We start from the raw sequence: 14,014 nt of genomic DNA on the forward strand, positions 1-14,014 counted from the left end.
CAAGTACTATTTCTCTCCCGTTTGTATGGATGAGGGGCCCAGGATCCGGCAAAGGCCTCTCACTCAGCGCCCTCTTCCAGGAATCTGGGGACCCACTGGCTCGCTGTAGCCCAGGAAAGCTGGGCAGGAAGAATGGCCCAGGCGTCAGTCAGGAGCCAACATGAGTCACTGCCAGGCAGAGCCGGGGCCAACCCCAAGGCCGCGACCCCAGCGCCCTCCCGAGCCTCCGGTGACGAAATCCGGTCGGCCCCGCGGGGAGCAGAAGGGCGCGGCGCTGCGGAAAACCGCTCTAGAGGCCGGGCCCTCCGCGCCAGGGTGGGCCCAGCCGGAGATTCGGTCGCCGCCCCCCAGGCTCGCCAGGCCCGATCCCTCGCGCACCTGCCCCGCGGCATCCGCCCGCGCCCTCCGCAGACCCGGTGCAGCCAGGCCTCTCCCCGAGGATCCGCCCGCGACCCCCGCAGACCCGGTGCAGCCAGGCCTCTCCCGGCCGTGTGCGCCCTGCGCCTCCGCAGACCCGGTGCAGCCAGGCCTCTCCCGGCCGTGTGCGCCCTGCGCCTCCGCAGACCCGGTGCAGCCAGGCCTCTCCCGGCCGTGTGCGCCTTGGGCCCCGCAGACCCGGTGCAGCCAGGCCTCTCCCCGCTCCCGAGCTCCCGGTCCCGCGGCGACCAGGTAACTCCCCCTCCCTGCCCCGGAGCGTGGACCTGGGGAGGCTCCGCCGCCCAGGAGTTGCGGTGTCATCTACAGCCAGATCTTCAGCCAGGCAAACGCTAACTCTCCAACGTTGTTTCAGTTTAAAAAAAAAAAAAAAAAGGCCCGCCATTCCCGGCGTGTCCTCAAAGTGACAGGGCCCCCAGGACTTCCTGGTGCGTCGGCGAGCGGCACTGTTCTGCAAATTGTGTGTGTGAGTGTGTGCTGGTGTGGGTGCGTGGTGTACAGTTCGGGTGTGAGAATGTGAACTGAAGGTTCGGAGGAGTTGAAGGAACGCAAGAAAGCGCTCTGAAAGCGGGAGGTAGAGCGGTACTGGTGAAATGAAAAGGAATCTCTGATAGAAAAGATGTTGGTTAGCCTACCCCCACCTCACTCCCTACCCTAGCCACCTGCAATAGACAAAACACACCCACGGGGTGGACTCAGAAGGAATTAGCAGAAAGAAAACCGAGGTGATGGTACAGTGGGCAACAAGTCATCAGAAACCAACTAAACTTGACCTCTGAAGATCTTGGCATAGGGACCTCAGTCAGTACCTCCTGATCTCCACTTTTACAAACCCCCCACCCCTGAATTTACAGGTGCTCTGGGATGGACGGCTTGTCCGTAGCATAGCTGGAACTCCAGTTCCTAGTCATCAGTTTTAGTTAATAAAATATGTACATAATGTTTTATAAATATCCTTTGTGAGCCAAGAAAGTCAGCATGACAGTAACTGGGTGTTGGTGTGTCCAGTCTTCATCGAGTCCTCCTCCCTGTCCAGGTGCTCCTGGAGTCTGCATTCCACAGGAGTGCAGCTGGAGAAGGGAGGACTTCTGCCGGGGCAGGACTTTAACTCAACTCTCAGCTACATTTAGGTAAGTGGGGGGGAGGGGGGACATCCTGTGTTGGTGAGGTAAGTTAGGTAAGTGGGGGGGGGGCATCCTGAGTGGGTGAGGTAAGTTAGGTAAGTGGGGGGGGCATCCTGAGTGGGTAAGGTAAGTTAGGTAAGTGGGGGGGGCATCCTGAGTGGGTAAGGTAAGTTAGGTAAGTGGGGGGAGGACATCCTTGGTGGGTAAGGTAAGTTAGGTAGGTGGGGGGAGGGCATCCTGGGTGTATAAGTTAGGTAAGTGGGGAGGGCATCCTAGGTGGGTAAGGTAAGTTAGGTAAGTGGGGGGAGAGGGCATCCTGGGTGGGTAAGGTAAGTTAGGTAAGTGGGGGGAGAGGGCATCCTGGGTGGGTAAGGTAAGTTAGGTAGGTGGGGGGGAGGGCATCCTGGGTGGGGGAAGAAGTTGGGCTGACATGAGAATGAGCTTGTCCACCAGACCCCTAAAAGGGCCACAGCAATGGACTCAAACATACCAACCAAGGATCAGGAAGATGACATGGGACCTGGCAACGTTTCCTTCTGTTATACATAAGGTCATGTGTCATACATGTTATGTAACAGTCAGAGCCAACCTGATGGCAGCGGCAAAGCCAGTGCAGATGGGCTAGATGGATAGGGGGGGCAGGTGGATGCTTTGCACCTGGATGCCACAGGCAATAGGACACCAGTGGGAAATTGACTGAAGGAGGGGACATTTAGGAAATGCACCCGCCGAGACCCAATGCTGTAGCATGGGTTAAAATCATGGAGGATGGATTAGCTGAGCTCCCGGTACTCCAGAAGTTAATACTTTAGAAGAAAAACAAAATGTAAATATGGATACGGGAGGGAAGGTTATGGGGAGAAAGCATTCTAGTTCAATAAATAGAAAATCTTTTTCCTCGGTTGTGTATGAATAATGAAAATAAAAGCAAAAAATAGTGCTTGCTACGTGCCAGGCACTGTTCTAAGGGTTTTACCCGAATGAACTCATTTACTCCCCACAGCAAATCCATGAGGTAGTTGCTATTTTTATTATCACCCCATTAGAGATGTGGAGGCTGAGGCACAGAAGAGTTAAGTCCGTCTAGACTGAGATGGAGGGATCATGTCAAGCATCCTGGCCCAGAATCAGGAAATTTGGGTCCCAGAGCCTCCACTCCATGGTTGTGTGAACTTAGTCTATCTGACCCTCGGTTTTCTTATCATGGAATGCGTACTGTAACCCCTCCCTACCAGGTGAGATGGTGAAGGTGCAGGTGCGGTGGTCACCTGTGCATTGTGATACCAGTAGAAGGTATTATTGAAGTTAAGAAGGGATAACTTCCAAGGTTAAATGGAAAATGAAAAGAGCAAATGGCTAGCTTGATTTGACTTGCAGAGTTTAGTGGGCTTGCCCCTCACAAAGAGGCGAAAAGGAGTGGTAGTTAAAAGCTTGGGCTTTGGAATCAGATTGGTCTCAGTTTGAATCCCAGCCTGCCACTTACTGGCTGTATGACCTGAGACAAGTCAGATAACATTTCTGGATGATTGCTGTGATTCCCAGTTTATTCCTATGTAAAATGGGCCTAATAATTTTTCATAGAGCAGCTGTCAGGATTAAATGAGAGAATGTATGTAAAGCACCCACTACAGAGTCCCTGGGTGGTATGAACCGTTAACGTGCTCAGTTACTAACCAAAAGGTTGGAAATTCAGGCCCCCCAGAGGCACCTCAGAAGAAAGGCCTAGCAGTGTACTTCTGGTTTTACAGAGCCTGCAAATAGTAAGTGCTCGATAAAATGTAGATGGGGCTATTATTTTTTTCTAACTCTTCTTCCTCTTCACCTTCCTTCATGTGCTGTAGTTTCTGCCCAGAGACAGCCTCTCAGAGCCCGCCATGTGTGGGAAGCTGATAGAGAGGTACGTGGCTGCCATGGTACTGAGTGCAGCTGGAGATACCCTGGGGTACTACAATGGAAAGTGGGAGTTCCTCCGGGATGGAGAAAAGATTCACCGGCAGCTGGCCCAGCTTGGGGGCTTGGACGCCATAGACGTGGAGAGGTGGAGAGTCAGCGATGACACAGTGATGCACCTGGCTACAGCGGAAGCCCTCATAGAGGCTGGGAAAGCTGGGGACTTGGCTCAACAGTATTCCCTCCTTGCTAAGCATTACCAAAACTGCATGGAAGATATGGACGGCCGAGCGCCAGGTAAGTGCCACCAGTGTAGGTCCTGGGAGGGCAGAAGGTAAAACAGGCGCGAGGGAATCACTAAGAATGTTGGTAGAGATTTATGTCCAGGAGACGGTACTGTTTGTAGTTAGGATAAAAATAGAAACAATCTTTGTCGTTGCTGTTAGTTGCCATCGAGTTGGTTCCGACTCATGGTGACCTTATGTGTGCAGAGTAAAACTGCTCCACAGGATTTATAAGGGTGTGACCTTTCAAAAGCAGATTGCCAGGCTTATCTTCTGAGGCCTCTGGGTGGATTCGAATTGCCGACCTTTCAGCCAGTAGTGAGTGGAGTGCTGAACCCTTTGTGCCACCCAGGGACCTAGAAACAACCTAAATTCACCTCAGTAAATTATGGTGGCACACTTACTGCCATTCAAAATTATGCAAATGAATATTTCCTGTTATATTAAAAAAAAAAACAAAACAATTCCTGTCAAGTCTGTTCTGACTCACGGCAACCCCATAGGTGTCAGAGAACTGCACTCCACTGGGCTTTCACTTCTTCTTTACTTTCACTGCCCTTGTGGGCAGTGATAATTGGTGGTGGTGGTGCTACTTGCCATCGAGCCGATTCTAACTCAGGGTGACCCCGTGTGTGCAGAGTAGAGCTGCTCCAGAAGGTCTTCAAGGCTGTGACCTTTTGGAAGCAGATAACCAGGCCTTACTCCCGAGGCACCTCTGGGCGGGTTTGGACTGCCAACCTTTTTTTTTTTTTTTAATTTTTATTGAGCTTCAAGTGAACGTTTACAAATCAAGTCAGTCTGTCACATGTAAGTTTATATACACCTTACTCCGTACTCCCACTTGCTCTCCCCCTAATGAGTCAGCCCTTCCAGTCTCCCTTTTCGTGACAATTTTGCCAGCTTCCAACCCTCTCTACCCACCCATCCCCCCTCCAGACAGGAGATGCCAACACAGTCTCAAGTGTCCACCTGATACAAGTAGCTCACTCTTCATCAGCATCTCTCTCCTACCCATTGTCCAGTCCCTTCCATGTCTGATGAGTTGTCTTCGGGAATGGTTCCTGTCCTGGGCCAACAGAAGTTTTGGGGACCATGACTGCCGGGATTCCTCTAGTCTCAGTCAGACCATTAAGTCTGGTCTTTTTGTGAGAATTTGGGGTCTGCATCCCACTGACCGCCTGCTCCCTCAGGGGTTCTCTGTTGTGCTCCCTGTCAGGGCAGTCATCAATTGTGGCCGGGCACCATCTAGTTCTTCTGGTCTCAGGATGATGTAAGTCTCTGGTTCATGTGGCCCTTTCTGTCTCTTGGGCTCATAGTTATCGTGTGACCTTGGTGTTCTTCATTCTCCTTTGATCCAGGTGGGTTGAGACCACTGCCAACCTTTTGGCTAGTAGTTGAGCACTTAACCATTTGCGCCACCTAGGGACTCCATCATACAGCTTTCAATGGCTGATTTTTTAGAAATAGATTACCAGCCCTTTCTTCCAAGGTGTCTCTCGGTGGACTTGAACCTCCAAACTTTCCGATGGCAGCATTAACTATTTAACTACCTAGGGGTTCCGTTTACTGAAACGGAAAGGTACTATTATATATTAAGTGAAAGAAAGGTAGGTTATAAAACAGTGTGTATTTTATGAACCCATTGTCATTAAAAGTATATATCTGTATTAGGGGAGGTCTGCAAGAATATACACAAAGACGTTAGTTATATCTGAGTATGGGAATATATTTTTGTGGGAATTTTTATAGTTTGTTTTGCTTATTTGTATTTTCCAATTTTTCTGTAATGAGCAAGTCTAAAGAAAAAAATAGACATTTTAAAAGAAGAATGAGGAGGGTCTTGTGGAGACGACTCCTCTGGTCCCAGACCTCACCAGTAGTTCTTACCCACGCTGGGAGCGTGTTACAACCAGCTGGCCCACCAGTCCTCCTGATGAAAAGCCGGCCTCCCCACTTCATTCAGGAGCCTCTGGTGAGCCCAGGTATTGCCCGTAGACGTCTGGAAGCCAGCCCGGGTTCATCTTTTCTCAACGAGTCATAGTGCTGCATGGCAAGGCGAAAGTTTTCTTTGTCCACCTATGCCATGGACGTTGTTGTGAATGAACTGACCAATAAGGGAGCAACAGTACCTCAGCACTGCTTGGCTTACGTGTGTATTCACAGCTCCCCAGTAAGATGGGTCGATGGGACAGGCCTGATCATAGCACTCTCACAGGGAAGACCAAGGTCCAGACTCTGGTGTGGTGACACAACCTGTTCTTCTGGATCCATGGCTCCTCATCTAAGCCCAGTGCTCTTCACTCTAGAATTTGTGGCCTTTTTTGGATACAGACAGCCCCAGGGTTTTGAACATCTGAGTACGGACAACTTATACTTGCCCTTTAATGTTGCATGAATTTGTCCTCGCTTTGAAATGATTGATCCAGCCCCTGAACCAAAAAAAAACAAAACCAAAAAAAACCCCAAACCCATTGCTGTGGAGTCGGTTCTGACACAGCGCCCCAATAGGACAGAGCAGAATTGCCCCATAGGGTTTCCAAGGAGCAGCCTTTGGTTTACGAACTGTAGACCTTTTGGTTAGCAGCCAAGCTCTTAACCACTGTGCCCCCAGGACTCCCAATAAATGATAGCTATCTATTAACATCCTATAAAGACAGTATTAGCAACCCTATAGGGCAGAGTAGAACTGCCCCATAGGGTTTCCAAGGAGGGCCTGGTGGATTTGAACTGCTGACCTTTTGGTTAACAACCATAGTTCTTAACCACTAATACCACCAGGGTTTCTGACCCCGTCCAGGGTCAGGGTTTCTTGCACTAAAGTAAAGCTAAATAAGAGCCGTATGCACCTCTCCTGACTTACCTACAAACTCAACTTAAAGACACAGTTAAGAGCGGATCTCGTTCACGACCCAGGGACTGCCTGTGTTCAGGAACTTCAACTGTCAGGTTCTTATTAGACCATTTAAGGGCTTGGGCTTTGAAGTCGGATGGCTTGGCTGAGCGACTCATTAGCTGCTCATGTGATTTTGAACAAGTTTCTTAAATTCTGAGCCTTACTCATTTCACAAAATTAATAATACTTTACGACTACCTTTTTGAGTTGTGGTGATCATATAATAACTGGTAAAGATTCAAAGGCTGTCTATATGAATCTTCTCCTTTTATCATTAATGTTATCATGCTAAGGATTATATAAAGTAAGGCAGTGTAGAGATGGGGGTTGAGATTGGGGTTTGGAGTTTGATACATTTATCATATTTTCTTGGCTTTCCCTTTCCATTGAAGAAACTTGGAGACAGAGTTTGGGTCTCTCCTTCTGCTGGGGCCTTTGCTTTGGTTACACTGACCCACATGCCCTACCCAACTCTTCCCCAGGTGGAGCCTCAGTGCAGAACGCCATGCAGCTGGAGCCGCACAAGGCCAATGGCTGGAGGATTCCCTTCAACAACCACGAGGGTGGCTGTGGGGCTGCCATGCGGGCCATGTGCATCGGTCTCAGGTTCCCTCACCAAAGCCAGAGGGACATGTTGATCCAAGTGAGCATCGAGAGTGGCCGGATGACCCACCACCACCCCACAGGCTACCTGGGTGCCCTTGTGTCTGCTCTTTTTACAGCCTATGCTGTGAATGGCAAACCACCCCAGGAATGGGGAAAAGGTCTGATGGAGGTGCTACCAGAAGCTAAAAAGTACATTGTCCAATCAGGCTACTTTGTGGAGGAGAATCTTCAGCACTGGTAAGCGTGTCACTGCATGTGCTGGCTAAAATGTTCTTGGATCTGGGTGTGTACATGTACCTGCTTGCATGTTCTTCCACTTTATCCAGCTCCCTCACTGCCTACCTGCTAAGGATTTCAAGTTAACCTCCAACAGTCGTTGCCATGAAGTAGCCAAATGGATGCCTCAGTGAGTTGTTGTTGTTGTTGTTAGGTGTCATTTAGTTGGTTCTGACTCATAGTGACCCTGTGTACAACAGAACAAAACGCTGCCTGGTCCTGAGTCATTCTCATAATTGTTGTTATGCTTAAGCCCATTGTTGCAGCCACTGTGTCAGTCCATCTCATTGAGGATCTTCCTCTTCTTCACAGACCCTCTACTTTACCAAGCATGATGTCCTTCTCCAGGGACTGATTCCTTCTGGTAACATGTCCAAAATATGTGAGATGAAGTCTTGCCATCCTCGCTTCTTTGTTTAGTGATCGTGCTTTATATGAATGTTTACAGGGGAAACTAGCTTCTCATTAAACAATTAGTACACATATTGTCTTGTGACACTGGTTGGCAACCCCCAACATGTTAACATTCTCCCTTCTTGACCTTGTGTTCCCTAGTACCAGCTTTCCTGTCCCCTCCTGACTTCTAGTCCTTGCCCCTGGTCTGGTGTGCCCCTTTAGTCTGGGTTTGTTTTATGGTCCTGTCTAATCTTTGGCTGAAGGGTGAACCTTAGGAGTGGCTTCATTACTGAGCTGAAAACATGTCCAGGGGCCATACTTTTGGGGTTTCTCCAGTCTCTGTCAGGCCAGTAAGTCTGGTCTTTTTTGTGAGTTAGAATTTTGTTCTACACTGTTCCCCAGCTCTGTCCGGCACCCTGTATTGTGATGCCTGTCAGAACAGTCAGTGGTGGTAACTGGGCATCATCTAGTTGTCCTGGACTCAGTCTGGTGGAGGCTATCTTAGTTGTGGTCCATTAGTCCTTTGGACTAATCTTCCCCTTGTGTCTTTAGTTTTCTTTATTCTCCTTAGCTCCCAATGGGGTAAGACCGGTGAAGTATCTTAGATGGCTGCTCACAAGCTTTTAAGACCCCAGACGCTACTCACCGTAGTAGAAAGTAGAACATTTTATAAACTATGTAATGCCGATTGAGCTAGGTATTCCCCAAGACCGTAGTCCCTACAGCCCTGAGTTCAGTAATTCGGTCCCTCAGGGAGTCTGGATGTATCTATGGAGCTTCCATGACCTTGCCTTGGACAATTTGTGCTGGCTTCCCCAGTACTATATACTGTCTTACCCTTCACCAAAGTTACTACTTATCTATTGTCTATTTAGTGTTTTTCCATCCCCACCTCTCCCCTCCCTCGTAACCATCAAAGATTGCTTTTTTGTGTGTGTAAACCTTTTCATGAGTTTTTATAGTAGTGGTCTCATACAATATTTGTCCTTTTGTGACTGACTTATTTCACGCAGCATATGCCCTCCAGATTCCTCCATGTTGTGAGATTCACAATCCTTGCTCACTTCTAAGGAGCATTCTGGCTGTGCTTCTTCCAAGACAGATTTGTTCATTCTTCTGGCAGTCCGTGGTATAGTCAATATGATTCACCAACACCATAATTCAAAGGCATCAATTCTTCAGTCTTCCTTATTCATTGTCCAGCTTTCACATGCATATAAAGCAATTGAAAACATAATGGCTTGGGCCAGGCACGCCTTAGTTCTCAAATATGTGGTGCGTAGTTAATGCTTCCCTCTGTATAACAATCTTGCTCTGTAGTCCAGCTTTCTCCAGTTTTTGTGGTTCTATTTTTACTCTGCTGAGGTGAGCTTTTCTGCTTATCTCCTAGTTCCACAGAACTTGTTTCTTCAGTATTATTTTGACTGACTAATAATATTTTGAAATCCTTGGTTAGAATGCCCAAGAGATAGGTTTTTCCACTAGTGAATTAATAGGTTTTTTTTTTTTAAGACCGCATCTTCCCTTTTTTGTGAATTCACTTCATATTAAACTTTCTTAAAATAAAAAGGTCCAGAGGCTGTCTGCTGAAGTTGCCTGTGGTCATGATATTCTAAAGCTCTCCCTTGAAAGGTAAAACTTAACATTACTCTCAGCTCAGAAAAAAAATAAACCTTTATTTTCTACTCTTTAACTTGATTTATATCTTCTTTATTTAGCAACAGATGCCAGTTCCTTGTTTCTGTAGATCCTTAGTGAAAATTTATTGAATGAATGCTGCTTGGAGCTACTTTTGATTTTGTGTGTAGGTTACGATATTAGTACCAGAAATTGAAGTCATCTTGAATTTTCCCCATTTGCACATCCATCTGGTACCTTTCCTTCTGATTTTCCTTTTTCGGTTGATGTAGACTTTTTTCCTTCCTGCAGGTCCTACTTCCAAGACCAATGGGAAAAGTATCTAAAACTCAGAGGGATTCGGGATGGCAGATCAGCCCCTACCTTCCCGAAGTCCTTTGATGTGAAAGAGAGAGATCAGTTCTACACTTCTGTGAGCTACTCTGGTTGGGGCGGCAGTAGTGGGCACGATGCCCCCATGATTGCCTATGATGCCATCCTTGCTGCAGGTGACTCCTGGAAGGAGCTTGCCCATCGAGCCTTTTTCCATGGTGGAGACAGCGATTCCACGGCTGCCATTGCCGGCTGCTGGTGGGGAGTTATGTATGGTTTTAAAGGAGTGAGTCCTTCTAACTATGAGAAACTAGAATACAGAAACCGACTGGAAGAGACAGCGAGGGCTTTATACTCTCTTGGTTCAAAGGAAGATACTGTAATTGCCCTCTAGGGACATGTGGTGTTCGTTTCTGGTGGTTTCTTCTTTTGTGAGGAGCCGTCATCCGTTTTCTGCTCTGTTTCTTTTCACTTTTTCTGAAGTCAAGTGTCATAACCTTGGATTCAAGGAATTTTGAGGTCCCAAGTCTCTTGGGCACCTTAAACTCAATATTTCCAAACCCATCCTTTTCTTCTCAACTCTATCCCCCCCGCCTCCTTTTTTTTTAAATACTAAAGAGGCATTATCTCAATTGTTGGGGTCAGCATCTCCCAAGCTAGCAATCTCATAGCTTCCTGCTTGACTCTTCATATTTATCATTTACTTTTTTACAGTTTTGCGTGTTCATCTCAGGTTCCTCCCAAAGTGGACTCCTACACAAAGACTTGAGTGCAAGTAGCTTATTTGGGAGGCAATTCCAGGAAGCACTGGTAGAATGCAGAAGTGAGACAGAAGGGAAGGGAGCCGGAACAGGGTGCATTAATGAGCAGGTTACCACCGTGGGCAACTGACCCAATCTGTGTGAACTGAGGTGACTCACCTGAGGACAAGGAAACCTGGGGTATTTATTCACCAACTCCATTCCCACAAGGATCTTGGGTTGCTTCCAGGGATGTTAACTCCTGGTACTTCTTGACCTACCTCTTGAGCAAGCCAAGCACAAATGCCAAGGTACTTGTGGTGGCAAGCTGTAAGGTGCATGGGAAGAGTGAGGGTCATGGATGGGGCCCAAACAGCATCTGCTAGAGTATTCTACCTTTCAAGTATCCTTTAAACCTACTCACCTCTTTTACCCTCTTTCACTGAGTATTTCTCTGCTGAATTTCTACAATCCAGGCTACTCAAGTCTGGGGAGATACTTTCTGTACTTTCCTCATTATGGCATTTAATGTGTTACCAGTTTTGTTTTTGCCTTTTTGCTTGTCTGTATTTGCCCTAGGCAGAACCTAGCATAATACCTGGGCACACTGTATGTACTTCATCACTATGTATTCGATGAATTGTTGTTAATTAGCCTCCTTTCTAAGGAGCGCTGATGACTCAATGGTTAAGCACTCAGATTCTAACTGAAAGGTTGGCAGTTTGAACCCACCCAGTGGCTCCACAAGAGAAAAACATGGTAGTTGATCTGTTCCCATAAAGATTACAGCCTAGGGGACCATGGTCTCGGGGAACATCTAGTTCAATTGGCATAACTTTGTAAAGAAAATATTCTACATTCTACATTGGTGAGTAGTGTCTTGGGTCTTATAAGCCTGTGAGTGGCCACCTAGGATACTCCACTGGTCTCACCTCTTCGGGAGCAAGTAATAATGAAGAAAACTAAAGGTAAAAGGGAAAGATTAGTCCAAAGGACTAATGGACCACATCTACCACGGCCTCCACCAGACTGAGTCCAGTACAACTAGATGGTGCCTGGCTACCACCACTGACTGCTCTGACAGGGATCACAATAGAGGGCCCTGGGCAGAGCTGGAGAAAAGTGTAGAAAAAAATTCTAACTCAAAAAGAAAGACCAGACTTACTGGCCTTACAGAGACTGGAGAAACCCTGAGAATATGGCCCCCGGACACCCTTTTCAGTAATGAAGTCACTCCTGAGGTTCACCCTTCAGCCAAAGATTGGACAGGCCCATAATGGGACACACCAGCCCAGAGGCAAGGGCTAGTAGGCAGGAGGGAACAGAAAAGCTGGTAATAGGGAATCCAAGTTTGAGAAGGGAAAGTGTTGACATGTCGTAGGGTTGTTAACCAATGTCATAAAACAATACTTGTACTGTTTAATGAGAAACTAGTTCTGTAAACCTTCATCTAAGGTACAATAAAAATAAAGATTACAGCCTAGAAAATCCTATGGGGCAGTTCTGCTTTGTCACATGGGGTAGCTATGGGTGGAACTTGATTCAACAGCACCTAGCAACAACAACATCCTCCTATCTGGTGCTTCTAACTCCGGTCGTACTTCTTTCTTTGTCCTCCAGAATTATCTTTACAGATAGCAAATTGATTATACTGAACTTTAAACCATTTCCGATATGTAAATATATCACCCCCTTTCTTGATTTCCTTAGACGCTCTTCCCTCTCCTTTTCTACCCAGTAAATTCTTACTCATCCTTCAAGACCTAGCTTAAATAGAACCTTGTGGGTGAAACCTGCCCCAGTTGACTTGTCCACTTCCACCTCACCGCCAGCAGCCTTCTGTCCCTAGCCCTGTTACTGCACTGTTCCTATCGTGTGGTGATGGTGTGTCTCCTGGGTCAGTCTCAGCCTCCTTGTGAGCGATTGTGTCTCATTCCTCTTTGTGGCCTCACTCACTGCCTGGCCCATGAGAGACAATAAATATATATCCTGCAAGTTCATCAAGCTGTGTTGATGTGAATGTTTTCAATGCGCAGTTCCACATCTATTTCATATGGCCTCTGCGTTTCTGACGGCCAGGAATGACCTGACCGAGATGCACTGCGAGTGATAGAGAAGTTGATGCTTTGTCAACACCCGTGTGCTGGTGGTACAGTGGTTAAGAGCTTGGCTGCTAACCAAAGGTTGGCAGTTCAAGTCCACTAGCTGCTCCTTGGAAACCCTATGGAATAGTTCTACTCTGTCCTATAGTGTTGCTATGAGCCGTAATCAACTTGATAACAATGAGTTTGTTTTTTTGTTTTGTTTTTGTTTTTGATGTGCTAAATTAAATGAGACAAAAACTCTCAACTCTGTATGTGAAGAAGGACTCCAGCAGAGGCATCGGATTTATAATTCTTTTATACATAATGGGAGAGGGAAATTTCAAAGCTCTTTCTCTGGCTTAAAGAACTCTTATATGTATGTGTATGTTTCAGAAAACAGATGTCATTTTAAATATTACAACTAGTCAAAAAAATTATTAAGTGGGACAACCAATCAGAATTGCAGGCCGTTAGGCGTGGTGGGTAACAGTTCACAGAATATAGTACCAACCTCTTAAATTCAGGTGTCTTAAAAGACTCTTGTACAAATACATTTGAGGACAGTTTTGGAGTAAAAGAAGACAGATAAAGAGCGTACATTTTCACACAAGATTCCCGGGCAGAAGATTAAAATGGAGACTTTCATGATTGTTTTCAATTCCTCACTTGATTAGAGCTGACTTGATGATGCTGAGTAGGGTAGGCTTTTCTGTTGCTGTAGGAGAAGAGGAAATATTTTTTTCCTTGTCTTTCTGAGATTTCTTTCACCAGATGTTAGGAGAGCCTGCAGTTTCTAGACTGAAATCTAGAATTCTGTTAGCGCTGACCAAAACCCAACATACCCAGATACTTAATATCTTACAATATAGAAAAGGGCAGAAGAGTATTTTAACAGATGGAGTATGAGGCATGACCTGTTTTACATCAATGTAACTGGTTCGGTGAATGGTCTGAATTCAGTGAGAAGTGAACAAAATGATTTTATTTTTCAAACTACTTCATACATACTCCATTGAAGCTTCTGCTTTTCCTGTTCCTTAAAACCAACTTGGGTAAATCCCACAGTTTTACAGTTTTGGGGACAGGGGCTGGGTGGAGGGCGGGGGGTTGGGGATGTTAAAAATTCCATCCAGTCCATCCCAGTTCAGTTGAATCGGTTTTGAAAGTAATGTCACAGCCTTGTTTCTCCACACCACCAGTCAGGCCTGGGCCTGAGCCTGAGGGACTTAGAGGGCAGATGGGAGCACAGACGCCCTTTCCATCCCTCCTTTCCTCTTCTGGGGTTCCTGTTCCTCCCCAGAGCTGCCCTGCACACTCTCTTCATGAAAGGAGGACC

At 46.8% G+C, this 14,014-nt stretch overlaps 1 protein-coding gene across 2 annotated transcripts; it reads left to right on the forward strand.

Annotated features, from left to right (window-relative positions):
* The first annotated feature begins 506 nt into the window (after positions 1–506).
* Positions 507–12,082, forward strand: ADPRH (ADP-ribosylarginine hydrolase). 2 transcript variants are annotated; one of them, XM_003412843.4, is made up of 5 exons: positions 507–669; positions 1,472–1,565; positions 3,401–3,746; positions 7,109–7,469; positions 9,834–12,082. In XM_003412843.4, exons 3-5 carry the CDS (start codon positions 3,434–3,436, stop codon positions 10,246–10,248), a joined length of 1,089 nt encoding a protein of 362 aa, XP_003412891.1. In that variant the 5' UTR covers positions 507–669; positions 1,472–1,565; positions 3,401–3,433; the 3' UTR covers positions 10,249–12,082. The 2 variants fall into 2 exon arrangements, with proteins under 2 accessions (XP_003412891.1, XP_023407526.1); XM_023551758.2 differs by lacking the exon at positions 507–669 and adding an exon at positions 769–1,009.
* Positions 12,083–14,014: the final 1,932 nt, after the last annotated feature.

This window comes from Loxodonta africana, chromosome 1, assembly GCF_030014295.1.
Source record: "Loxodonta africana isolate mLoxAfr1 chromosome 1, mLoxAfr1.hap2, whole genome shotgun sequence".
In the NCBI taxonomy this organism is placed as follows: Eukaryota; Metazoa; Chordata; class Mammalia; order Proboscidea; family Elephantidae; genus Loxodonta; species Loxodonta africana.